The 27,080-nt window shown below is 41.8% G+C and overlaps 2 protein-coding genes across 3 annotated transcripts in view; one reads left to right on the top strand and one right to left on the bottom strand.

The window, feature by feature from the left end:
* Positions 1 to 1,056, bottom strand: part of LOC123984649 (troponin I, slow skeletal muscle-like) — a 13,004-nt gene extending 11,948 nt beyond the window's left edge. Inside the window, exon 1 of the mRNA XM_046071639.1 lies at positions 1,042 to 1,056. The gene's annotated coding sequence lies outside the window, so the exon portion shown is untranslated. The remainder of the gene's footprint in view (positions 1 to 1,041) is intronic.
* st8sia1 (ST8 alpha-N-acetyl-neuraminide alpha-2,8-sialyltransferase 1) overlaps positions 1 to 20,684 on the top strand; it is a 62,563-nt gene extending 41,879 nt beyond the window's left edge. Inside the window, exons 1-5 of one of the 2 annotated variants that reach the window (XM_046071635.1) lie at positions 6,907 to 7,443; positions 8,799 to 8,943; positions 13,437 to 13,546; positions 15,332 to 15,424; positions 16,019 to 20,684. In XM_046071635.1, coding sequence (XP_045927591.1) covers positions 7,265 to 7,443; positions 8,799 to 8,943; positions 13,437 to 13,546; positions 15,332 to 15,424; positions 16,019 to 16,490 — 999 coding nt within the window. In that variant the 5' untranslated portion in view covers positions 6,907 to 7,264 and the 3' untranslated portion in view covers positions 16,491 to 20,684. Of the gene's footprint in view, positions 1 to 6,906; positions 7,444 to 8,798; positions 8,944 to 13,436; positions 13,547 to 15,331; positions 15,425 to 16,018 lie in introns of those variants that run through there. The other variant, XM_046071637.1, reaches the window with a different exon arrangement.
* The last annotated feature ends 6,396 nt before the right edge of the window (positions 20,685 to 27,080 follow it).

The following is a 27,080-nucleotide window of genomic DNA, read 5'->3' as shown; positions in this document are numbered from 1 at the left end:
ATAGATTAAACCGAGTGGTAGAGGTGGCTTAATCAGGTAAAGACATTTTTCAATAAGATACAGTGACTCAAAATGTGCTCTACCAAAATGGTGAAAAACACGGTGAGGTTGAGGGTTATCTCCATAGCTTACATAGTGGTATTCCCACCTTTAACTTAAAGATCCATCTATGAATTTTAGTTCAGATCAGCATTGTGGAAGACATGATTAAGCATGATGGCTTCAGCTACTGAAAGAAGTGACACAGTTTGAAGGTTTGAGAGTGCCAGATCAGAGACACTGATCAAAGTGTGTTCCTTTAAGCACCATGAGCACAGATTTAGTTCTTTCAGTTTAGTATGCTAACTTGGTGTACACCATATTTAACACATCTCTGATTTACACTTCACACTTTGTGAAATTGATGAACAAACGAACACACACACACACACACACACATGTAGATCTGTGTCTCAGTCTTTACCACGTGTCACTGTACACAAAGCATACTACAGTTTATTTTCAATTCCTACCAAGCGTCGGTCAAAACTGAAGCTGCTTTTTCAATTCACTTCATACAGTCTGCATTACCAACATGCATCTTGGCCAAACAGTTAATCTCACCTCCAAAACTCACTCAAACCACCTAAACACTTCTCAAAATAAAGTCATTTGACCAAAACAATGGCAACAGTTACATTGTCACTCATAACACACAAACCTAAAAGTCACAGGGAGTATTACAGTATCACATAAAGTATAAAATTTTATCTTTGAAATTTTAATGAATTGTCAGTTAAATCAGTATTTAAAGAGGTCATATTCTGCTTTTTGGCTTTTTCCCTCTCCTTTACTGAATTATATACCTTTTTTGTGCATGTAATAGGTTTGCAAAGTGAAAAAGTCCAAAATCCAGCCCAAAGAGAGTTCCCATCTCCCACAGAAAACACTCTGAACTGCCTGAAATCAGCTTGTTTGTAGTCCAGCCTTTTCTTATGTAGAGACAGAGCTCGGTTAAAACTTTATGGATCAAGATACATTTGTTACAAATGAATAACTCACCACTCTGAAACTCTTGCTCCAGTCCATGTTGCAAAGTTGGTAAGGAGAACATATACAGCTGAACCAAAGCCCTGTTTACTGGCTATTCAGGAACCGCTCTGCTAGTCCTTAACTAGGTACTGCACATGTGTAACTCCCAACAAAGATCTTGTAGAGATGAAATGTTTCACTTCATAGCTAAAATGGAGTGTTCAGAGGAGCTGCAGCAATGTGCAGTATGACAAAAAAGATGGTGTTTTTTGAAAATGAAACCATGTAAACCTGTTCTGGTACAACTCCTAAATAAGATTTTGAACCTGAAAATGAGCATAATATGACCATAATATTATTTTAGAATAAGAACATACACTGCGTTGCCAAAGGTAACCTTCATGTGCTTTTACATGCACATGAAGGTTAATGATATACCCATTCTTAATCTTGCTTTGTGTACTGGTGCGGAACAGGTAGAACAGGAAGGTGCCATCTCCAAACTGTTTCCACAAAGTTGGCAGCATGAAATTGTCCAAAATGTCTTGGTATGCTGAGGCATTAACAGTTCCTTTCACTGGAAGTAAGGGGCCAAGCCAAACCCCTGAAAAACAACCCCACACCATAACCCCCCCTCCACCAAACTTTACACTTGGCACAAAGCAGTCAGGCAAGTACTGTTCTCCTGGCAACCACCAAACCCAGACTCGTTCATCAGATTGCCAGACAGAAGCGTGATTCGTCACTCCAAAGAACAGGTCTCCATTGCTCTAGTGCCCAGTGGTGGCGTGCTTTACACCACTGCATCCGACGCTTTGCATTGCATTTGGTGATTTAAGGCTTGGATGCAGCTGCAGTTTTGGACACAGTGTGTTAGCGTTTGAAAAATGTGCCACAGATATATAGTGTTTTGCAGGTGGTGAAGTAGTTATGAGAAAAGAGCTTATGGATTTTGGACTAATCATCATCACCATCTGACTGGGTCCGAAAAGAAACAGGTGTACAGGAAGTGCGGCCTACATCAGTGGGTCCCTTGGACCACAAGGTGTCAGGAAGTTCGTCTATCATTTCCCTAGCTTTAGGGTGATCCATTTTCTCCCTCCCATGTTCTCTGGAAATCAGCTCATGCTGTAACACAACTGCATCTGTAGCTTTCAAGTTGATGCAATAAATGCTGCAAGCCGGGGAGAAGGAGACCTGAGGGATCTGGGTCTGCACCCAATCAGTGCACTCTAAGGTCCTTTTAACCATAGGACCCAGATCCTTGGCTTGATGTTTAGGATGTAACGCGAGTGAGACATGTGGGACTGCCTCTTCTCCCATCATGTGCCCCTCTATCTGCTCCTAAGTGAGATTGGTAGCAGAGGCCACTCCCTCCGGACCCACATAGATGTTTTGAGATTTTATCTGCCAGATGTGACCTTCAACTAGGTCACTAAATGACTGTTGATACCATTGTGTCTCCTGCCTGTCATAGAAGAGCGTCACATGGGGAGGGTCTGGAGGTGTGGTGTAGGGTTCGAGGAGGGTGATCCATTTTTTCCACAGGAGGTAGGAGCTCATCAGTCCTCCTTTTTCAGGAGTCTCAGGTTGCACGAGGCCCCAATAGATGTCATCTGTGTGAGCCTGCAGGGGTTGTAACAACCATTGTCCAATCTGAGGGTAGCCACCTCAAAATTGAGTGCCATCTGGTAGGGTAACTACCAGTCCATCAGCGCTGCACAGGATGGTGGCTCCCAATTATATCAGGAGATCTCTTCCCAGTAGGTTTACAGGGACTGTAGGGGACACCACAAATGGATGAAGCAAGCATTGGTGTCCCAGTTGTGTTGTCAGCGGTTCAGTCACTGGCAGTTTTTGTCCTACCCCAGTGAAGCCTACAACCTCCACGGTGTCATTGGAGATTTGATCACGTGGTGGGGTCTCTGCGTAGCTCCCTGACTCCTTTGTTGGTTGTTAGGATTTTGTGGGCAGTTTCTAGCCCAGTGGGAGGTGTTTCCACATATGAAACATCCTCCGTAGCCTCCTCCTCGTGTTTCCCGTTGAAATCCACCTCTACCTCTCCCCCTTCCACGGCCACCTCTGTTTCCTCCCCTGGGAGGTCCCCATGACTGTTGGTTCCACCCTTGGTTCTGAGAAGGGTGGTGTGGATCCACCCACGATGGGATTGGATATAAATCTGGAGTATGTGGGTCGGTGGGCGGAGCTCCAGCCACCAACTGTTTAGTAGGGCCCTTCTTTTTCTCATTTACCTCCTGTCTCGCCTTCCCCAGCAGCAGCTTCAGTAGCTGCGTCTGCAACTCTTTTATCTCATTCTCTTTCCCTACCTCCTGATCTTTAGCTCGATGTAAATGATGGACCACATGTCTCTCCCAAACCTGTGACTCACTCCCCGGCAAATCTGGGTTAGCCAAGATGGCTTCTTTCACTGTCCCTGGAACCCCTTCAAGCACAGCCATGCGGAACCACTCCTGTTGTACGCTAGTCCTTCCCGGGTGGCACCCTGTGTTTGGTCCAAATTTCTTTACACTGATCTAAATATTCTCGGGGATTTTGTTCTGGTTTCCATGGTAACTTAGAAACGGTAGCTGCATTGGGCAAGGGAAATCTCTCTCTCATAGCTCTGCCTATAGCTGTTACCACTGCCATAAATGGTTTGTTATCTGGCTCATCCTCTGTCCCTGCATCTTCCTCTAACTCCCTCATTACATGTCCTGGCAGGCACCTGGCTGCTACAGCTCTCCAGTCAACTAAAGCTAGCCTCTGACCTGCTGTAAGTTTGTCTAACTGATCTAGCCATAAACCTCCTCCTTCAGTTACTGGGGGCATTTTGTCTACCAGTGCTTGTACATTCCCTAGCGCCCAAGGTTTGTATTTTTCCCCATATCCTCCCCCTAACTGGTCCAGTGGCATAACGTAATTCTTCTTCCTGCGCTCCCTTAATTCCTTTGTCTGTTTCCTCCTCTGCTCTAACTCGTCCAGCTTTTCCTTTGCTAGTTGCTGTTTCTCCCTAGAGTCCTGTAGTGAGGCTTGTACTTCCTCACTTATATGTTCTATCCCTGTTTTCGTTGGACTCTGGTAGGTCTGTCCCTCGACTTCCCCTGCAGCCTCCCCAAACAAATCTGCAACTATCAGTACTGTCAGTCTTAGAGAGCCTGTCCCCTCGCCTTCCTCCTCAGCACTGTCCTCATCCTCTGATTCCCTGTCCTCCATATCCATGTCCACGACAGTTTCATCCTTCTTCCGGACAATTGGCCCCATATCTCCACTCTCTGTTCCCTGTGTGTTGGGTCTCTTCTCCTTTGCTGGGGCTTCTTCAGCCCCTCTTTTCTTCGTGCTCGAGCCTGAAATGGTTGATAGTCTCGTTCTTTTGGGTTTTCTCTTCTTAGGTCTCCAATCTCCCTCTACAACTTTGGCATCGATGATCCTTGAGTTTGGCGCTCTGGTTTGGTTTCTACCATAAACTTACCTCCAGAAATCTCTAGCACCAGATATATACTTACCGGAGGTGCTGTGGGTCCTGTTGGACCGGTATAGGGTGGTGGTAGACCTTTTGTTTCTCGGCTCGGGGTTTTCATTTTCTCTCTTCCCAAATGCCTCACCGCCTGTGCGTCCACCGCGAGGGTGAACCACTCCTTTCTCTCCTCTTCCATGTTCTCTGCCTCAGCTCTGCACTTCCTCTTTTGCAGCAAACTTGCAGTCTTCTCCTTTTCTCTCGCCTCGTCTCGTTGTTTACCACATTCTTGCTCCTTCCGCCACAACACAGAGTGTAGAGACCACTTACCTTCCTCCCCCTTGGTGATCTCTGCTACTGCACTCTCCATCCGGCGTTTCGCTTTCTCTTTTTGCTTTTGTCTATCTTTATTTTTGCTCCTGTTATTTATCACTGCCAAAACATTATCAATTTGTTCTCCCCAGGGCTTCCACGGGCCCCATCCCCCATCATCAAATTCTCTATCAAATTCTCCGTCCATCCTGACCCTGCCTGTGTACCAGCCAGTCAGTTTGTTTGGAATTCACCCACGATAGTCCAACTATCCAGGCCTTCCACCCTGCTTGGAGATCCCAGATCTCCGGGCCTTTCACCCTTGGTACTTCGGGGGTCCTGAATTCCCTGGGACTCAAACCCAGAACTCACGGTTCCCAACTGGAGTCCTCTACCCCCGTCGAGATAGAGGTGGAGATGCCAACTCAAGGACAAATCACAATCAACGGGCACGGTTATATCACAAACTATCCAGTTGATTTACTCATCAGTTTACCTAAACCATAACAATTTGTACAGTTACCGAAACAGTATTTTCTCACAAAATTTGAATGTCACCCAAACCATCTGTCTCTCTCTCTATTTTGGCACTTCACAGTCAGGACTCTCTCAACTCTATAATTTAACAATCACGGCCAAATGTGCAGATTCGTTTAAACAGGTTCTGCTTGCCTTTTTAAGTGCCGCGGCAGAGGAGATTGAGTCCATCGTGTTCAGTAAGAAGGCCTGAACGGCGTCCTTTCCATCCCGGACGAGCCCCCAAATTGTTGAAGTACAACAACTTCCCCGAGTTGGTTGATGGAAAAGGACTTAGAGGAGACAAGAGATCAGATTCAAATCACACCTTTATTGAGACAGATATATCTGGAGACCCTTCCTGCACGCTACCTATGTCAGGGTCTCACTTTTCTTCCGCTAAGCTGTGTATATGTTGATGAGACATCACCCAGCTGCACATCCCATGTTACCTTATATGGAAGTTGTTAATAGGTGTAGAATATTTCTAGTGTGCCTTAAGGGCTGTCATGTGAGTGTGTGTGTGTGACTGTATTAATTAAAGTGTGAAGTGCGTCTGTGTATTATTGTCAGGGCCCGGTTTCCCGTCATTCCGCACAAGCTTCTAACTGTCTCAACTGTTGAATTACCTAAGATAAGCATGTCACACAATATTGAGTATCATATGAGCAATCATAAGTAATAAGTAAGCATATAAGAGAGTCATATCCTGCAATATCACTGTAGGGTTGTGTTGTATATCCACACCCACATCTGTAGAACAGCCTCTCAGAGGATTCAATTCAATTCAATTTTATTGATATAGGGCCAAATCAAAACAACAGCTATCTCATTGCGCTTTTCATAAACGAATAGGTCTAGACCGTACTGTGTGATATCATTTACAGAAACCTAACAATTCCTAACAAGAGCAAGCTCTAGGCAACACAGGCAAGGAAAAACTTCCTTTTAAGAGGCAGAAACCTCAAGCAGAACCATAGCTCAGGGTGGTGGGCCATCTGCCTCCACTGGTTGGGGGTGAGGTCTGATGAGAGAGAGAGAGAGAGAGAGAGAGAGAGACAGAGACAGCCATAGAGGGAGAGAGAGATGGGGGTTGGGGTAGAGAAGCCTACACAATATACACACAGAAGCAGCCGTAAAGATAATGTTGGTACAGACTGAATGAATAATGGTACAGATATTTATAGTAATGTTAATGATATGAATCCATTTTATTTTCTTTTTAGTTTATCTTACCTAATAACTTTGCAATGCAACTCTTACTACTGTATTTTCGTTCCATTGTTATGCTTGTATTTTAACACAATGTCAAGAATCTATTTTGCACGAAAGGCGCTATTCAAATAAAATGATCAATTGATTGGTTGATTGTGTTCCGTGTGTGTGCTTTTATTTGGAAGGTAGACTTCCGTTGTCACCGGCGCTATTTCTGACGAACTTGACGCGCCTCCAACAGCACAAGAAGCACTTTGTCTCAGCGGAGGGGGGTGTCGACAGGAGAAAGAGTGGGAGGTGGAGGGAGAGTGGGGCTGGCCCGGTTCACTTGCAGACCCTGCAGCAGGACGAGAGCAGCAGAGGCTCAAGGAGAGGACCGGAGGGCGGGAGAAAAAGGATCGAGGTCGACCGGATCGGGGACCCACGGAGACCCCTTTTGGATTTCGATACAGCGGGACACTGGGTGGGGAGGGGGCCCGCATGATTCTTCACAATCCGCAGGCTGTGATGATGGTGGTGATGCACCGAGAGCAGAGCGGCGGATTCCTGCAGAGCCCGACACACTGCACCACAACCCCGCAACCGAGTGTGAGCTGCTGCAGGGACAGACGCTTCTGCTCATCTCCATCAGAGCCTCACCAGCACAAAAACGGATTTCCCAGCCTACGTTTTACTGCACCGCTTTCAATTCGCATGCACCGGTTGTTTTGAGCCGTGCAACGGACAAGAGGGTGGTGGTGGGGGGGGCGGTGGAAGATGTTGGTGCGATGCTACCGAGGAAAGCTGTCGGTGTGGGCCGCTCTATGCGTGCTGGTGCTCTGCTGGTTCTACGTTTACCCCGGCTACAGACTCCCCCGCGATAAAGAAATAGTGGAAGAGGTGCTGAGGCAGGGGGAAGCTTGGAAGAAGAACAAGACGGGCATCGATTTATTCAGGTTCGTCTCAGGACTCAGATTTCTGTGCATTGATGTAAAGCAGTGTTTCCCAAAGTGCGGCCCTGGGGCAGATTAGTACCTTTGTTTATGATTTTTTTTAAACCATCATCCACTTTAAAGCACTAAAGGGAAATAATAAAATGTTACGTACGTTTTATAAATCAACAAACATAGGCTATTATAAGTAGGGGTTCTTGGGACAAAGTGTTTTCACTGAATACCTGTGACCTCCTTTGTCTGTAATTGAAGTCCCTGAAGGTATGGGCATATTGTCCTTGTGATGAGTTTGTGAGGATAGATTGTAATAGATACACTGTATTTGAAAAATGTTAATATGTCAGTACTGCATAAAATGCTATCTTACTATAATAACAACGGTAATTCTACAAAAAAAACCATTCTGAATTTGTCAAAACTTTGCAAGAAACCCTATAGTAATACCACAGATACAAACACTCTTTATTTACAGACACTATTTGGGTCTTTCATTTGCACAGGGACACTGTTTTAGCAAACTAGATCAACTAGGCATGTTTGTTACACTGTGGCAATCTTATCTGGATCTTATTCACTTGAGAATATGCACAGACGATCATCAGAGGCAAGGCCAATTAAGACCATGAGTGAAGGTGACGCCTTTAGAGCGGTGGACTAGTCCTGCAGGAGGATGTGATGCACACTTGACACTGCGGTTTTAACGTCACAATGCTTTAAAACAGTGGTTCTCAAAGTGGGGTCCGGGGACCCCCAGGGTTTCTTGAGGGGGTCCCCAGCAAAAAGGGGAATCATATATTTTTCTCATAATTCCATCCATCAGTAACACAGTGATAGAACCATGTCCATTTGGGCCATGGCATTCATAAACATTTTGTAATAAGACATCTAAAAACAAAAACCCTTCAGATGGGCGATCCTGGGACAAAATCTTATCAATCGGGGGGTCCGTGGTATAATTTCTGTCAATTTAGGAGAACCACTGCTTTACAAGACCTCTTTTTGGTCAGGTCTCATCCAATCCATTATCAGGATTTAACAGTTGAGAGAGTGAAAAAGCTACCCCAACTTTCAAGACTACTAGTGAGCATCCATTTCGCAAGCCTGTTATTGAATGTTGACATCCTTGAAACTCCAGGCATATATATAACCTAAAATATGTGATCAGGTCCTCTGATGTGCAGCCCTTGACCTTGCACAGCGGTTCTTTGTCCTGTCAAATGAATACATATCTTATTCTGGCTGTCTCTTGGCAAATAATTAAGTAATTATCATAGCTGGTCTCTTATAAGAACCCCATCTGTGTCAAACGGTCATCACCAGAGACAAGACTTCTCCTTTCCCACATACTGTCTGCACAGGAAGTTGCTGACAAAGTGCTGTGATCCCCGGAGGATGTTTGCAGTGACCAAGGAGAACTCGCCGATGGGCAAGGTCCTGTGGTATGATGGCGAGTTTTACCACTCGCACACTGTCAACAATGACACCTACCCACTCTTTGTACAGGTATGTAGCATAAGCGGTAATACAAGATGTTTTAATCATACATTGCATAAAATAGCAAATTCACATGCAAAAGGGAGCAAATATTTTATTCTGTTGCTCTTTGTTGGAGCTCAAGTGTCTCTAGTGTAAACCGCAGCCTGAGACAGGCAGCTGTGCTCTTGGAAAGCAACTAAGATCAGATGATGGGAAAATGATTTTTCTTCCACTCAATGCAATATGACACTATTTGGGGGACAGCTGCTTTTAACATGGATCCTTGTTGATCCATAATGGAGTCTGGGTGGGGGCAGAGGAGCACATAGACACTACACTTGTGTAGTGTTTCGCTGTGTGACGGGAGTCAGTCTTAAGACATGGGGATGTGAGTTGAAGGGCCTGTTAGAGCCGCAAGACACCTAAAAAAAAAGATGGCGCAAGCATCAGTAAAATACCAAGAATGAAAGATACTACCCATTGCCACCATATGCGTCTTTCACTTTTCCTTTAGGGCTTATATTAAGGCAGCAGATGGGATAGCTGGAGAGGGGCAGATGAGGACACATTTTATGTTTTTGTCTCATTTGTATATATTTGTTTTACATCAAATCAGGCTCCTGATCTTTGTTCATCAGTCAAGAGGATATGTTACGGTGTGTTTTTTTCCACTGCAGTCTAAGATAGAGGTGTTTAAACCATGAGGGATAACTGGAGGAGAATGTGCCACACATGTCTCCCTCCCTAATTATTTCCCTTTTCCTTTCTATGTAGAGAATGTAGCACAAAGCCAATGGACCTACAGTGTTTATTTATGCCCCTGTGAATGTGTATCTGTATCCAGATAAGGGCCGTTAGGCTATTTTTACATGGTTTCATGCCTGTGCATGGGTGTGTGGGTGCGCATGTGGATGAAGGTGTTTGTGCCTGAAAACAAGACAAAATGACAAACTCTGGTTTAAGTTCTGTTGCTGTGGTTTTTGTATCCAGGGGCGGTACATCGCACTAATAATCAACATTGGATCCTTATTACAGATGCCGCAGATCGGCAGTCTAATATCCTGGTTGGTAAATGCAATGAACACCTGACCCTAATTTGCAGACGTGAACCGTGCATGTTCATTCATGAGGGATGTGGGGAGGTGAGCATGAATAAATAAGGAGGTGAGGCGAGAGTGGCCGAGCTGAGCCACAGCGTGGGTGTGTGGGCATGAATGTACAGCAGTGGGTTTACAGTAAAGCCAGAGTTTAATGTAACTGTTTTTTTTGTATGTGAAAGTAGAATTTTATACACTGTTTTATTGCCAATAGGCCTATGTGTTTATGTTCTACATTCAGAATACATTGAAATGATGAGGAAATAATAACAATTAGCGTTAATTACGGTCCTAAGCCTTGTTACTATTTACAAGTGGTTTTGAGAAACCGTTTCCATTGCTAAGATAGCTGTCACTATGTCCATTTTAGAAGATGTGAATTGGGTAAACGGACTCTTTTTAAAATGAACTGCAAAAAGTCATCTTATGTCCATTTTATGCAACATTTCTTTAACTCTCTGTGTTTGTGTTGTGGCATCCCTATGGTTTAAATATTCCTTGTTGACACATAGGTTGAGTGTGTGTTGTTTTGTTTTTGAACAAGGTTAGCTAACCGTTTAAGTGTGTTAGGTATTAATGTTACATCCATCGCTACTCCAAGTCACTGCAATATTGTTGGCCAGACTGCGGTGTAGCTCCACGTCCAAGGTTTTGGTGATATCCTACTGCATTGTGCCGCTTTGCAACTTGCATGACCTATCCCAGTAGTCTGACTGCACTTCCTCTGCAAGCCTATATTGTGGCCTGTTACATAGTTTCTCTGAAGGACGGTAACTAGTAGTTAGATGGGATGGACAAACCACAAGCTCACACACACGCACAGATATTCCCTGCCTTCTCAACTACCAGTGCTGTGATTGCAGGTCTGAACACAGACAGCCAGCTTCGCTACACCAAGCTGGCAACAGCTACCGTATCCGAGCATCTGCCAGGGAATGTGCCAATTAGGGCTTTGACAGTTAATTGCTGGTTAGTTCAATGGCTCAAACAGAACAGCCATACTTACAGTTCACTGGACAGTAGATTCCTATTCTTTCTTCTTTTCACTTCACATAGTTCTCCTTTCTGTTGTCCCATGCAACAGAAATGGCCGGGACAAAGGTTATGCTTAAAAATTTATCAAATATCAGCATCTCAAAAGCTTACAGATTAACATACCTACACTGGAAAAAACACACTTTACCTTGTTCCAGCTTCTCAAATGAGAAATGAAAGTTTCTTTAGTTACCATGTGTTTCACACCATGGTAACTTGAATATATTTTGGCTGTGGCCTATTGGCCAGACAACAAGAAATGTGATGGTATTGTTTTACCAATTTCAGATTTTTTATGGGCTAAAACTAAATTGAAAGAAAAATCAACATAAAAATCTGAAATGAAAATGATCGTTAGCTGCAGACCTACATTGCAATGAAAAACCCAAACCAATATCTATTAAGATAGAGTAAAAGATTTAGATTAATAACTTTACAGAAATAGCTGGGCCACGTGCTACTGTAATAAGTGTCCCCCTCTCAAATTTTAGCCCGACTTGCTGGTTCCCCTCCCCTGCTTGATATGCTGTTAGCAGGGTATTGTCCTCTGACTCAGCCCCCTGTCACGGTCTAAAAGAGACCCTGAGGCAAGGAGAGGTGTGTGTGTATTTTTGTGTGTGTGTATTGAGTCTGTGAACTCCAAGGGGAATAATAAGCACAATTGTTTCTGTCATCTCGCTTAATCCATGCCTCCGACTTAAATGCAGCTAAGGCAAAGAGATTTTTGGCTCTTGCAAATGAAGCGTGGTATTTCGGTGTTCTTTTTAAACAGCTTTAATGCTGTTTGATACAAGGATTTAATTTGAATGATGATGCCGCAGTGATACCCACCCTGGGGAAATTTCTTCAGTCGCTAAGGTGTATATGGAAAGATTGTGGAGTAGCTTAGCCAATTTAAAAAAATACAAATTTATTTTAAGAATATTCACATACTAAGCTGTAATGCCTGAACACCACGTATTGCAATTGAAAGTGATGGCCAAGGCTAAACTAGTTAGCTAAAAGTTATGGATAATAGCTAGCGAAATGTAATGGAAACAGCTGAAATAATTAGCTAAATTTAAAGGATAAATGGTTGAAATAACAGTGATAGATAAACACTTGAAATAGCTAGCTAAAACTAATGGATAAACAGTTGAACTAGCTAAAAGTAATCCTATCCTATCTCAGACCTCTACATCTATATCTTAAAATCTATACAACAGCTGTCTCACTTAACTTGTTGCTGGCTAGCAAGCTTTCTATAATTGACAAGAAAAGACGAGTGTTCAGTTTTAGCTTTGATGAGTTGGAGGCATTAATTGTGTTGGTGGAGAAGAAGAAACCTTCTTAATTATTAGCCCAGGATACAAATTTAAACAAATTCAAAATGAATTATCTTGCCTGCTGATATATACCTATAAATCATGCGTTGGGAAATTTAAAGTGCCATCATATGATTTGAGTAGCCTTTAAATCATAATGTTCCCCATTATTATTGTAATTGCCATACAGACTGGTTATTTACAATTTGAATTATGACATCCTAACTTGGGAAATTCTTCATTTAGGGTGATTTTGTAATGAATTCCTATTGTTAGATAAGATATTTTTTTCTAAATGCAGTTAGGAAACCAAAAATCATAAATGTCAAACTTAACTGAGATAAGGAGTTCAGACTTAGGAACTCTCTGTAATGAGGTTATTATATATTTAATGAGCTTATTTTATATGTTTTATAAATCCAGAGGATCTTAAAGTAAATGCAGCCAACAAAACAATGCTTAACATTGACGAAAAGGCAATCTGTTGTAATTTAGGTACACACAGATGGGAAATGAAAGCGAAGTGAAGGGACAGTCAACGAGAGAGAGAGACACAAACAGCTGTATTTATACGCCTCTCGCTTCTTCTCTGTTTGGGTAGTGCAACACAATTTCACAAAAATGCAGAGGGATAACAGAGCAGGAGGGTTTCCTTGTACCTCATACAAATCACTTTTACTGTGACTTGTAATATTTCCCTCCAATAGACTTCTCAAAAATACGGAACAAGAGCATTTCCCGGATCAATTCAATACGGAACACATCTTTTAGTTTCCAGTTATGGGACGACTGCCAACACTATTCTTCGGAGCAAATACCACAAAATCTGATTCATAAGCTGTATAACATCTGCTTGCTTTTGTCCACCTCCTCACTTCATATCACCATGCTGGTTTGTGTCTCAGCACGTGAAGGTTGTGAAGGGACGTTAGCAGTAGGCCGAGGTCCTGCTCTTTTTGGGATCTGAGTTTAGAGAAAATTAATATTTGTTTTTGTGCCTGTGTGTAGGCGGCTTTGTGTGTTCATGTCCAGGTGGTTGTGTCTGTGTGTAAACTAACAGAGCTGCATGTTTCCTTCCACCCAGGACAACCCTCTGCAGCTGCCCCTGAAGAAGTGCGCGGTGGTGGGCAACGGTGGCATTCTCCGGCACAGCAAATGTGGAAGGGACATTGACCAGGCCGACTTCATCATGCGGTGAGAAACAAGGGACTTTGGGGCTGTGAGTGCAAGTGCGTGCATGTATATGATTTCTTCTTGCCCAAGAGAGCAGCCAAACCCCATCGGCCATCAGTGAAATGAGAGCTGGTGTCGACTGTAGCCAAGAGAGAAACACATACATGGAAAAATGGGGCACAGCGAGGGCAAGAGAGAAAAGAGTATAGGCGTGAGTAAGCAAAATAGGATTCGACAAAGATATATATATATAAAATAATATATATAAAATAAAAGGAGAGCATTAAGTGATTTTGCTTCACTTGGTGAAGTAATCTAGATGCTGGAAAAATATGCATTTGTATTGGTTTTGATAGAGGAATAAACCATCTCTGAAAAACCTGTAATCTTCCTCGAGAACATGATAACTACTCCAGAGTGTTGAAGCAGAACAGTTTGAAGAGAGAGCTAATGTGAAATCTACAGTTGTTAAATTCATATTAGACGAGGCGTGCAAGGAAGAATGCATGACGTGCATGATCATGTACTGTCACAGTGACTACTTTGCAGAAGTAGCACAAGTATGTGCTCTTACTTACATTAGACTGGTCAGTTAGAGCTTTATAGCCTGACCGGCCAAACTGAACTGTGCATGAAACAAATGCAAAACAAAAATGCGCTTGTGGGTCATATGTCGACTCGTTATGGGAAGTGTCAGTTTATGCTTTTGAAACTTGAAACTCTTGAAGCTTGAAATACATTGCAATTCAGAGTAGCTGCTGATCCAAGCCTTTTCTGTGAGCTTAATGCCATTGAGTGCCTGTGTTATACAATACAATATTACATTTTCTCACTGTTTTTGCATTAGACGCTTCCCCTCCACACTTGGGAAGCCTCTTTCCCACAGTTTCTTGTGAATTGGCAGTTTATACCACTGTGTAAATGTTTAAACAGACACGATGGTGATGTTGTTGCAAAAACACCAAGATACTGCAAACGATAGACTTACTATATGTTAAATTTGAATTTAGCTGAAAAAGAGACCCCTCAGCACAATACTGTGCACTCCTCTGTTTTTGTTTTTTGAGAGACGCTACCCCACACTCTCCGCACTATTACCAAACTGTCAGTACATAATCTGCAGGGGGCGCTGCTTTAAGGATGTGAGGAGCTTATATGATTGATCATGATTGCGACCAGCCCTCAACAGATTCTTACTAACTCTCCCTTGTTTCATGCATCTGATCTGCATCATAGATCTGCTTGGGTTTAACATGGGTATACCAAAAGTGAAACTGCTTCTCAGCCATGTCATTCCACCTTTAATGTCTCTTCTACCATTGCAGCCTGTGATATTATCATTAGCTCCCAATCCATGAGCCTCTTCACAAGTAGTTAAAGATCTCTGACATGCTGTCTCCATTGCAAGCACATACAAAACCACGTTGTTATCACAATCAAAGCAAATTAGTGGGGTGGTGATGGTGGGGTGGTGATGGTGCAGTGGATAAGATTCATGCCTTTGATGTGAGAGACCTGGGTTCAATTCCCCACGGTGACACATCTGCCAATGTGTCCCTGAGCAAGACACTTAACCCCTAGTTGCTCCAGAAGCATGCAATTGTAAGTCGCTTTGGATAAAAGTGTCAGCTAAATGAGTAAATGTTGTGGAGATAAAGAGGCATAATGACTTTAATAAATCCTTTGTTTACACTATAAGTGCTTGAACAGCTTATATACATCATAATAATGGTTGCGTATGTGGAGTGTGTGTACATGTGGATTATGTGAAATGTTAAATATATGATGTGCGTTTTTTTCATTTAGGTGTAACCTTCCACCGCTTTCAAAGGAATATGTGGAGGATGTGGGAACCAGAACACATCTGGTTACGGCCAACCCCAGCATCATAGAGAAAAGGTAATCAGCTTGCTTTTTGATTATCAGAATCGCACAAAGTCAAACTCTCTTCTGGTATCAAATAAAACATTGCACGGTCATCACTTGGGCAGAGATATTGATGTCTGCGGACAGATTAGGTTCCAGCATCCTGCTGTAGCAGGCTTAGATGGAAAAAGCTAATGGGTTGTATTGTGGAATCAGTGTGGTGATGTGAGGAGATGGTGAAATAATGGTGAAAACGTTATAGAGCACTTGAAAACAGTGTTTACAAATAACTTGGATATGGATATTGTAAGATGCATTATGCAACACAAGTATTTGTGTAGCCGCTTTCAACAACTAGACAGATGTTCAACATGACAAAATAAAAATACGCCGATAAATTTCATTTAAAAAGACTAAAATAAAGTGAATGAAAGGAATTAGACAGAAGAATTAAAAAGGAGATAAAGTGAGAGAAACATTTGAAGTGCAAATCATAAGTCATTTTTTCCTTGTACTCTCTGCCTGTAGGACATCTGTTTTAACAAATGATTCCCTGCTTTATGCTGTCCTGTAATCTTGTTTGTCAGATCACGAATAACTCCCACTCTTTCTCCCTCTGTCTCTCAGATTTCAGAACCTTCTGTGGTCGAGAAAAACTTTTGTGGATAGTATGAAGGTTTACGGCTCAAGCTACATCTACATGCCAGCGTTCTCCATGAAGCCTGGCACCGACCTGTCATTGCGGGCATATTACGCTCTGGCAGACACCTCTTCCAACCTCACGATGCTATTTGCAAACCCAGAATTCCTGCTCACAGTGGGAAAATTCTGGAAAGCCCGCAACGTGCACGCCAAACGTCTCTCTACAGGGCTCTTCCTGGTCAGCTTGGCGTTGGGGCTGTGCGAGGAAGTGACGGCCTATGGCTTCTGGCCATTTTCTGTCGGCCTGGACAAGCAGCCAGTCAGCCATCATTACTACGACAACATCTTGCCCTATAAATGGTTCCATGCAATGCCTGAGGAGTTTGTCCAGCTTTGGCAGCTGCACAAAAGTGGAACACTGCGCATTAGAGTGGGACACTGTCCTCCTCAGGAATGAGGGCGTTAGAGATTTGAGTCAAGTGATAGTGGTCAGGTCAAGTTCAGTGAGCTACAGGAAGCAGGCATTTGGGTTGTGAAGCGGCAGGAATCTGTCGTCATTGCAAAAATGACTGCACATTTTTCCTGTGAGGAACCTCGGCCTGCCTCTGCGTCCCCGCAGCTAATCCCTAATTATCATGAGAATGTCATCCATCCAGGCCAGCAGCATCAGGGACAGAATACACAATGACACATGCAGCCACATACAAACACAATGTAAAATCCAACATTTCCATAACTTGCCATATCGCTTCCCATTTTTTCTGAAATGTGTGTGTGTGTGTGTGGATGTGTGTTTGTTTAGAAAGCCTCAGCTGGGACTATTAGAGGTGAAAGTGTGGGTGGTTGGATGGGTAGGGGATGTTTTTTTTTTGTTAACTACTGTATCTGACTGATACATGGAGCAGCTGGACCAAACCCCCTTCTGGGTTTTTGTTAAACAGAGGCAGAAGAAGTAGAGGACCAGGGGGAATAATAAAACACACTGAAAGACTGTTGAAATGCGAGGAACAAGGGAGAGATAATGGTGTCCTGGTATATAGTGGCTTGAATAGGGCTGAAATTTAATGGAGGAAAAAAAAGACAGGCAGGGGAGAGAGAGTGAAAGCAGGCTCGAATGAAAGGATTTTTCTCTGCTTTTCTTCAACCAAGCGCTTGATTGGCATTCTCTGGTGCCAAATAGAGCTTTTGTTCAAAGCAGGAGCCATTAGAAATGGAGTCTTAAGTTCTATATACCCTAGAATGTTTAGCCAAGTTGCATTTTAACCTTTACTGAAAAGGGAAATGGGTACACCCTGATGTCTATGTATTGTTTTCGTTTGCCAAATCTGATTTTATTTAAAACAGAAATGAACATTTTTTGCTAAAAAAACAGGTACCTCACCTCAACGTGAGCATTTAGAGTATTTAGTACGGTTCACTCACACGCAGGCTCCTCATGTTGACAAGAAACGGCCTGACCGGCTTCTTCTTCTTAAGAAGCGGTTACCAAGTCATCTCTTCCTAACTGTGCTATACTTGCCAAGTGCCAAGCCAAGGGAACAGTGATCTCTTTGATACACACTCTGGCACTGTCCTTATGCTTTTAAATGGCGAGACACTAATATAAATAGAGGCAGTGACAGAAAAAGACTTGACTCGATGTCACAAATTGGCATTTTAATGGTGACCTTTTTTTTTCTTTAGATGGTGGACACCTTGTTGGGTAAATTATTGTATTATTATTATATATATATTTTTTATTATCATTCATCCAATTATTGTCGTTACCATTTTGCATCGCAGTATAGGAAGAACTGAGCCTATGTCCTGTACTCCTTTGTTATAATTGTGTTTTGTTTTTTTCATGCACAAGGGAAAAATAACTCACTCATGTAAACACTACAGACAACAGTTTTTTGGTTTGTTTGTTTTTTGTACTTGATGGCCGTGCAGATGGAAAACAAACGTACTTGATCTGAAATGGTTCTTTCTTTAAAATGTTATTTAAGAGTGATACATGTGATCGTGCCATATTGTCACCATGGAAAATGCATGAAGTCTACCACAATCCTTGGACATACTCATCGGACTGAAGGTACAGAACATGTTGATAGGTTGGTGTTTTGTGTGTTTGTCCACTACTTGTCTGTTAAACTGAATGAGGTCCAGTGCCTTTATGATGTATGAAGGCAAGAAGATAATTCAAGTAAGGGATATTTGTATAATGCTCTTAAATTTGTTTTTCTTTTCTTGGCCACACTCGGCTCTGTGGATGAGTCGGACAATACGTGATAGTAACCTCTGATGTCATGTAAAAGTAACTTAAAGAGCGCTAGATGTTGGATGAAGTTAATGGAGTGAAACCAAATCTAATGTTTTCCAGTCCAAAAGCACATGTGGCTACTCGAGACTCCGAACTGAACTTGATGAACATTTTGACCAATTGGTTTTTCTTATTGTGATGTTTCTTATTTGCACCTTTTTAATTTTTCTCTCTCCTGCACAGTATTGTGAATGAATGAGAAGTGACATAGTGTGAGTTATAAGTAAGCATGATGATTTTTAAAGTGTATGTGCTTTTGGTACACTGATTTTTTTAAATCTATTTCCATTATGTTTGGATTCATGCCCTCATTCCATCCTATATGAGTGATAAAAGAACCACTGACAAGCTGTGATTTCTTATCAAAAGGGAGATGAATCTGTTGTGTAAATAATGGTCTGTTAGCATAATTACAAATTAGTTTTAGATGTCCAATCTTTCTTTAAAAGTATACTTTTTCTGAAACAAACTTCACTGAGCTCAAAAGGTCGCAATAAACTGTAGTTGTTGCTAACAGAAAACAACTGAATCTTTGGCTCTTCCTGCTACAACCTGCGCAGCTTACGTTCACATGTTCATGTGCTACTACATATTTGAAACACTGATTCTTGACATTTTTAACTGTTTCTGTCAATGATCATGTGTAGAAGAACATGTAAGCGCAATATCACCATCACTAGTGAGGGCAGCATATCATAAGTGATTTTATTACATTCCAAGGACAGGTTTTAAGTGGTTGAACTTTCAAGATGTACTCCACAGTTTCATAATCCAGCTTGTGTTTTCCGTATTCTATCACGTATTAATAAAATTTATAGGTATAGTTTGACATTTTGGGGAATGCTCTTATTTGCTTGCTTCCTTTGAGTTAGATGAGAAGATTGAAGCCACTCTCATGTCTGTCTGTTAAATATGAAGCTACAGCTTGCAGCCGGTTAGCGTAGCACCTCGAAAGCTTTCGCTTGCTGAAAATAAAAATTTTCAGCAAGTGAAAGAGCTAGCTGTTGCCCCATTTCCAGTTATTATGCTATGCTAAGCTAAGCTAACTGGCTGCTTGCTGTTGCTTCATATTTAGCAAACAGATATGAGAGTAGTATAAATCTTCCCATCCAACTCTTGAAAAGAAAGATAACATGGGCTTGGGGCACACGAAAAAAGCAGGCCAGGACAAAATAGCGAGTACACAATGGCAGATTGTTGTCCATTTTCTTTCCTGTCTCAGGCCAATTGATCACATTTGTCAAGCTAAAATGTGGCTGTAGGGTATCCATTTGGTTAGAGTCTGTCCATGGATAGCCACATTTGATCCCCATAACAGCCATATGATCGGTTGCAGTGTCCTTAGGTATGAACTCAGTGAACCACTGTGTCTGTGTCAAACTGTTAGCTCTGTAGCCTTCTTTCACCTCGTGATGATGATTTCTTTAACTTTTTGGTCCTGTTAGACATCAGCACTGTTTTTTCCTACTCAGTTCAGATTTAACACGTCTCAGAGCGTCTCAGATGTAGAGACATAATCGTTGGAAGCTTATCTGTCATCTCTGCCTCACACCTACAGAGTGTGAGGACATGATGTATCACAATGGCAGGCTTAACATAAAGTGGGTCAAATAGTAAATGCAAATACATTTTGGCATTTGCTTTAATCTGATACTACTTGATGGTTAGGCAGAAATAAAAACAAGGTAAAGCCACAATGTGTAGGGTTTTTGTAATGCTATTATAGTGTGTTTTAAATTATTCTGATGGCATATATTTTTGTGTCTAAAAAGTAAGACAATCCTGGTAAATATTGGCGCAGTGCATGTATTGCTTTCAGCCCATTCATCTCTGTCTACTTGGATCAAATCAGTAGAGTGAGGGGAAGGGGGACAGGGGTGTACATTGCTGTCTTCCATCACTCTGTGTGTAATTTTTAAATTCTACACATAATGGCTTTTGTTTGGGATTTCATTTATGTCACATTTTTAGTTGTGGTGATGTAGTGACTTCAGTTAAAACAAATACAAATTATGATTTGTAATGACTGACACGTTTTTGATCAATATCTAGATCCAGAGGGCTGAACTTTCTTACATATTTAAATATTTGATGGTATGCCACGCTTGGTTATTTTAAACAACAGAGGTTGTGGTTTATTTGCCTTGATTGACTGAATTTGTTAAAAAACAAAAAAAAGATGAAGGAGATACCCCCATTGTCACCTCCTGTGCTCATTCAAGTCATCTGGTGTGAACAAACCTGCCCGAGCATGTTGAAAATAAATCAGAACTGCAGTTCAAAATGGTTTAAACCAATTGTACATGTGGCCTGGATTAAACTGTGAAGGGAATCCATATATAAGGCGAACACTGGTATCCAATAAAAGAAGGAAAATGATAACATGCTTTCAGCTGTGTGGTTTCCTTTTCGTGTTTTATAGCCACATATTATTGTGAAACAGAAGACAAATGTAGAGCCGATATGCTTGAAATGAAGAAGAAATATTCTACTTTTCCCATGAATGTGTGCACATGTTGTTTCATGTGAAGTCAGTTTTTTCAGGCTCTTTGTACCATTCCTGTGTGTCCCCCATGTGTGAGTGGACAGGAATTTTGCTACCCATATAGTTTGTTTAGTGGTTGTGAATATTTCTGCTCCCGGGGAAGAGAAACCCTCTGCTTGCCACGGCCCTGTCTGCATGGCCTGCTTTCTGGGCCATACATTTTTAAAGAAGTTTCAGCTAAAGCTACACAGCTGTCTCACAGGACCCGGCCCCCCACTAGACCATTCAGCTTCACATGCGCTGTATTTATGATCAAGGCCCTAATTTGTTTATCTGGTGTGGAGAAATGGCTAAGTGGATGGAACATATCAAGGATGACAGAGATTTAATTATGAAGGTTTGAATGAGACAAATGTGGGTGTGTGCTTGCAGTAGGCCCTGTATTATTTATAAAGGGATAGTTTCACCTTTAGTATACTGTTTTTTATTTTGTTTTACCCAGGAGACAAGGAGGACAAGTTGAAATCTTGGGCTGACTGTACTGTTTGACAACGTGGTGAAAGGTAAGAGTACAACAAAAGTAGAGATTAACTAATTTATTGGATGTGTAGGAAATTAATTAGCTTAACTAAACTACATACCATGAATAAGTTTTAGCCATGATATCATTCTATTAAAATTTGTTGTTTCTTAGGTATCATCATTCTGCCATCAACACACATTCTGATGATGCTTTGAAATGAGAGAATAAATAAAAACAAACACGAATTTAGAGGCCATTTCTAACATGTGCTAAGATGTGCTTCTTAAACTCAAAATTTTACCTTGAGAATTATCAAAATAGGATCTTTGTGCTTTTTTCCAGCAACAGCTATTCGTCATTTTCTGTAAAGTTATTTCTCACCTGTTTTTAAAGACAAAAAATGTGGCAGTCTGACAGCAGATATGCCTCACTTTTTGTCCACTTGCCAAGTCTTTTTCTTATGTCTATTTCTGGCACTACAGCAACCTACCCATAGAAAGTAGCAAATGTTAAAACTTGAGTGGGATTAAGAAACCCTCTCTCTCTCTCTCTCTCTCTCTCTCTCTCTCTCTCTCTCTCTCTCTCTCTCTCTCTCTCTCTCTCTCTCTCTCTCTCTCTCTCTCTCTCTCTCGCATGCACACCTTCTCTGCACCCTTAAAGCTTATAATAGCAACTGTGGACATGGATGAGGGTGTTTGCATTTCCACAGCAGAACTCACTCAACATGTTGGAAAGTTCAGTCCAAGAGTCTATAAATGCACATTATACATCTGAATATAAGGTATACTCCAATACAATGTGATAATCTTTACATTTAATAAGATATAAGGAATAAATGTTAATTCAGTTACACTGAAATCCTAAATAGCTATTTCTGTCACAGATTCAATTACTTATGTTTCAGACTCGTGCTCTGCTATGAGTGGTGGTGACTGGACAGTGAACAAACTGTAAACACTGTTTTGGACAACCAGATCACCTCCTTTAAGTCTATAATGAAAGAGGTACTCTGCAACTGTCTGGCTATGCCTTGTTTTTATTTGCTTTCCATAGCATCACTTAGTGGAGGACTCTTCTTGTCTTTATATCCATCATCCATCTTCACAAACTGCAGGATTTATTAAGGCGTTTATAAGCAAGTCAGCTGTTCTGATCTACATGTATACACTCAATAAGAATTCCTGCTTTTCCAGTCTTTGTACTTGCCAGTGATGTCAGCACTAAAGTTACTCAACTTTAAATGGGCTTTCCTTGTGCATGTTTAATTACTAACTATTATGATGCTGCAGGTAGTTTTGTTAAACATCGTCGGTTCATTAAATCTTTAGCATACTTTTATGACATTATGGCACAGCAATCTTATAGTATTTAAGTTCATATTCCTTACTCAAATTATTATTTGAGTTTCAATGTTGAGGAACATTGATTTTTTCATTAAAAGAAAAGTCCTAGTACTTTCAGAACCTGCACCTCCACCCACTTAATTACTCTACTACTCTACTGTAGTGACAAGTAGCCCACCTACTGTGGCTCAGGCGGTATAGCAGGTTGCCCGTTAATTGGAAGGTCGGTGGTTCAATCCCCAGCTCCTCTGTGTTGAAGTGTCCTTAGGCAAGATACTGATAATGAACTGCCCTGTTCCACCAGTATGTGTTTGTAGTGTAAAAGCACTTTGAGTGGTCTAAAAGACTAGAAAGGCGCTATACAAGGTCACCATCTCCCTTAGTGCATTATGAATACAGATGTAACCTATTGTAATTTCAAATAAGAAACAGAAAATAGGTAGAATTATTCTTGATATTTTTCTTGCTTTCAGTTACTTTAAATTAATTGTTATTATTCCAGCCCTCATGGCTGTGCTCTGTTGCTAAATAATTGTGCTTGACTGTTTCTTGTTTTTACTTCTCTCTTAGTTGTCTTCCTATGTTAGCTGTTTATTGCTGCTGTTCAGCTGGTTGCCTTCTTTTTTGTTTTTTTGTTTGTGTTTGTTTGTTGTTGCATTTTTCCTGCCCCAAGCCCCCCTCCCCGTTCTATTGCAGGTTTTGTTGCTTTCTGCAATTGGTGTTTCCCTCTGCTATTCCCTGTTGTCCCCACCCACATATTAATACTCACTTGTTAAAGTAAAATCTGTCTGGCACAATATGGTATTTAGTTTTTTTACCTTTTCAACCATTCCTGCGTGGTTTGGGTCTTTGTCTTGCTGGAGGACCCATGATCTTCAACTCAAACCAAGTTTTCTTACACTGGGTAGGACATTTCGCTCTAAAATCTCTTGATAATTCTCTGATTTCATGCTTCCTGTGATACAGTCAAGGCCTCCAGGCCTAAATTCATAATGATAAATCTACATAGGCCTACTTAACTAGAGGATGCTCTCAGACTGCAGCCAAGGAATTCACTGAGGAGTGATGGTTAAAATCTGTAATTGTAAATGCAACTCTGATTGGCATGATATATTAATCAACCGGTTTTGACGCTATTATGCAGCTGCGCCATTATTGTGCATGAGATACCTGTAGTTACTGGTGGTAATAGCACAAAAGTCTGGGGCAGCTAAACAAACTATTGTCGGACAGTTATTGGTATTTTCCATAATTGTGTGAGCAGTTATTAGGATTTATCCTCCGGTGACCATGCCTGTCTGTCCAAAATTTAATGGTGTTACATCCATTGGTTGGAGAGATAATCCCCATAAACATTATCATTATCATTAAAAGTCAAGTAAAATGGAATCAATATGGACTGGGCCTTTTAGTGCCTGGGTCAGATGTGCTGTGGCGCTATTAAGTATCAGCAGTTCAGCACAGGCTGAGGCAGTCTGAAGGACGTCTCGAGATTTAATCAATACTGTGATGCCACGGGGTTGTATTGTATTACAGGCACACACACACACACACACACACACGCACACACATAGACACACGTCATTACTCAATTCCTGCATCCAGCTGCCCACACAGAGATTTGACCACTAAAACTTTGAGGTTTGGAAGTCAGCCCAAGGATTTCCCCTAAATTCCACTTCTCCAGTTCTGTCTAATCCACTCCAGACTCCAAACAGCCAGAGAAAATCTCACCACCAAGCAGTTTTTCTCTTGTACCTGCTGTACTGGCATGGCTGGTGTGTCTTTAACATGCTTAGTTTAACTAGCCGAGGTCTTTTGTATGTGGTTGTAATTCACGTGACCTGTTCTGTAACATGCATTAGCAGAACCGGAAAATGATTTACTGAACTTGCTGTGCATTAAACCTAAACCTCAAACATAGAAACTACCAGATAGCAGCAGATTAAAATTAAACACATATTACAGGGGAGTCTTGTCATGGCAACTAAAGAGCTTCCTAGTGTGATTTTATCAATAAAAGCACAAACACAACATCTGTCTTTCTATCACCGTGGATCTTTAATGCTTGCAAGCATGGGTGCCCCTCCTAACGAGTGAGCCCTCGCATGTTAAATGGCTTTAATACTTCAGTTTAAACAAAGTTCATAAGGACATCTTTCCTGGAACACGTTCCTTACATGCCGGCCTCGGGTGATCTACCTTAATCTCTCTTTGTGCACGCATTCTACATTCTACATCCTACAGATAATTCAACAAGCTTCCAACTAAGTGGAGAAACAAGCTGGGCTTGTGAGTCGTACTCACCCCTGCTCTTGGTCAACATCCAGACCTTCTACATACATTGGACATAACCCTTGACATGTATATAGAGTAGAATTGATTTATATTTTGAAATTCAAATGATTCTGTTGAGCAGTTAAAAAATGTTTTTACTGGATTGCTGATAAACATCTAACCTTTATTTTGTTTATTTAAGGGAGGGAAAATGTTGTCATATCTGAAAGTTGATTTTGGCACTTACTGCTTAAAGTGTTACTTTCTTTACGAAGGCCTCTGGCCAATAAACACAGTGAAGCTACTTCAATATTTGCAGGCTAGACCACCATGTGCAGTAGACATCTAGAACCTGTATGTGTTGCATCCGTAGCACGTAGCCATGCATTTATACTTGCGCGTCGGTGTCGCCGTCATTCTGCAATTACACCCCCAAACGTTAGTTGACAGTAGCGCTACACCGTCCACTGTGCTGACTTTTGACGGTAAAACTGTATAGGTACGGCTGGTATAGCCTTTTCAGATGTTATCGACCGAATGGATCACATTCTGATAGCGAACGAGTCATTTTGCTCGGGTTGTGACGGACAAATATATTGATCCACCGTGTTACAGCTGCTGGTTTGGCTGCTAGTAAAAGTTACTCCAAAGCACAGAGCTCTTCCTGTCAGCTCGGAGGCAATGCGAGGCTACCCAGCCGACCAATCACAGTGCTTACGGTCTGCGTTGTCTCAACGTGTAGTTACATTTTTGAGGAGGTGCATGTCAGGTTACGCCATAGATGACAGCGTAGGGTACGGGGCAACGCACAGGCTACACAATCGATTCAATGCAGAAGTATAAATTACACTTAAACTGTTAGCCCGCCATGACAGAATGACCTTTGTTTGTACATGTTAACCATGAATCCTCTGTGCAATCGACAACGCTAGCCTACGGATCAGAGGTGCAACAATTAATAAAACCAGACTAATAAAACTTCCTAAACCTACTTACAGGCTGTCTAAAATGCATTAAAACATGCGTACATCACTTATTATGTGTTTTCTTTGTGCTTATACATAACACTCACCTGATAAAAGGTAAAATGAGCAGACAGGAAAACATTCCGCTGTTGCTGCATTGACTCCTTGTAGCAGAATGCCCGAGAGCCAACAAGAGTGTAAACCAGCGTTCCGGTCAGCTGCCTAATGGCCTTTCAGACAGACTGCAACAACTGCACTGCTGCGAGCAAAGAGCAAGCACAGCACGGCGCACTGCTCGCACACGGCGCAGTCAAAGTTCAAAATAATTGAGTGGCCAGCGCATCGCAATTCACTTTCTATCTGTCGCCTACTGACGTTGCTGGGTATTGCACCCAAAATAGCATGTCCACAAAGACTAGATAAGAGCCTTATAAAACTGACAATATAACATCAGCAAGTGCTGGAGGAATACTATATCAAAAATGTGACCATATATTTTATGTGCGTCACATATGCATCTGTAGCGTCTATGCCATTAAGCATACACTCACCTAAAGGATTATTATTATTAATGCAATTATCTAATCAACCAATCACATGGCAGTTGCTTCAATGCATTTAGGGGTGTGGTCCTGGACAATCTCCTGAACTCCAAACTGAATGTCAGAATGGGAAAGAAAGGTGATTTAAGCAATTTTGAGCGTGGCATGGTTGTTGGTGCCAGACGGGCCGGTCTGAGTATTTCACAATCTGCTCAGTTACTGGGATTTTCACGCACAACCATTTCTAGGGTTTACAAAGAATGGTGTGAAAAGTGAAAAACATCCAGTATGCGGCAGTCCTGTGGGCGAAAATACCTTGTTGATGCTAGAGGTCAGAGGAGAGTGGGCCGACTGATTCAAGCTGATAGAAGAGCAACTTTGACTGAAATAACCACTCGTTACAACCGAGGTATGCAGCAAAGCATTTGTGAAGCCACAACACGCACAACCTTGAGGCGGATGGGCTACAACAGCAGAAGACCCCACCGGGTACCACTCATCTCCACTACAAATAGGAAAAAGAGGCTACAATTTGCAAGAGCTCACCAAAATTGGACAGTTGAAGACTGGAAAAATGTTGCCTGGTCTGATGAGTCTCGATTTCTGTTGA

This window comes from Micropterus dolomieu, linkage group LG16 (genome assembly GCF_021292245.1).
Source record: "Micropterus dolomieu isolate WLL.071019.BEF.003 ecotype Adirondacks linkage group LG16, ASM2129224v1, whole genome shotgun sequence".
NCBI classification, from domain to species: domain Eukaryota; kingdom Metazoa; phylum Chordata; class Actinopteri; order Centrarchiformes; family Centrarchidae; genus Micropterus; species Micropterus dolomieu.
This window is presented reverse-complemented; position numbering and strand designations above follow the sequence as displayed.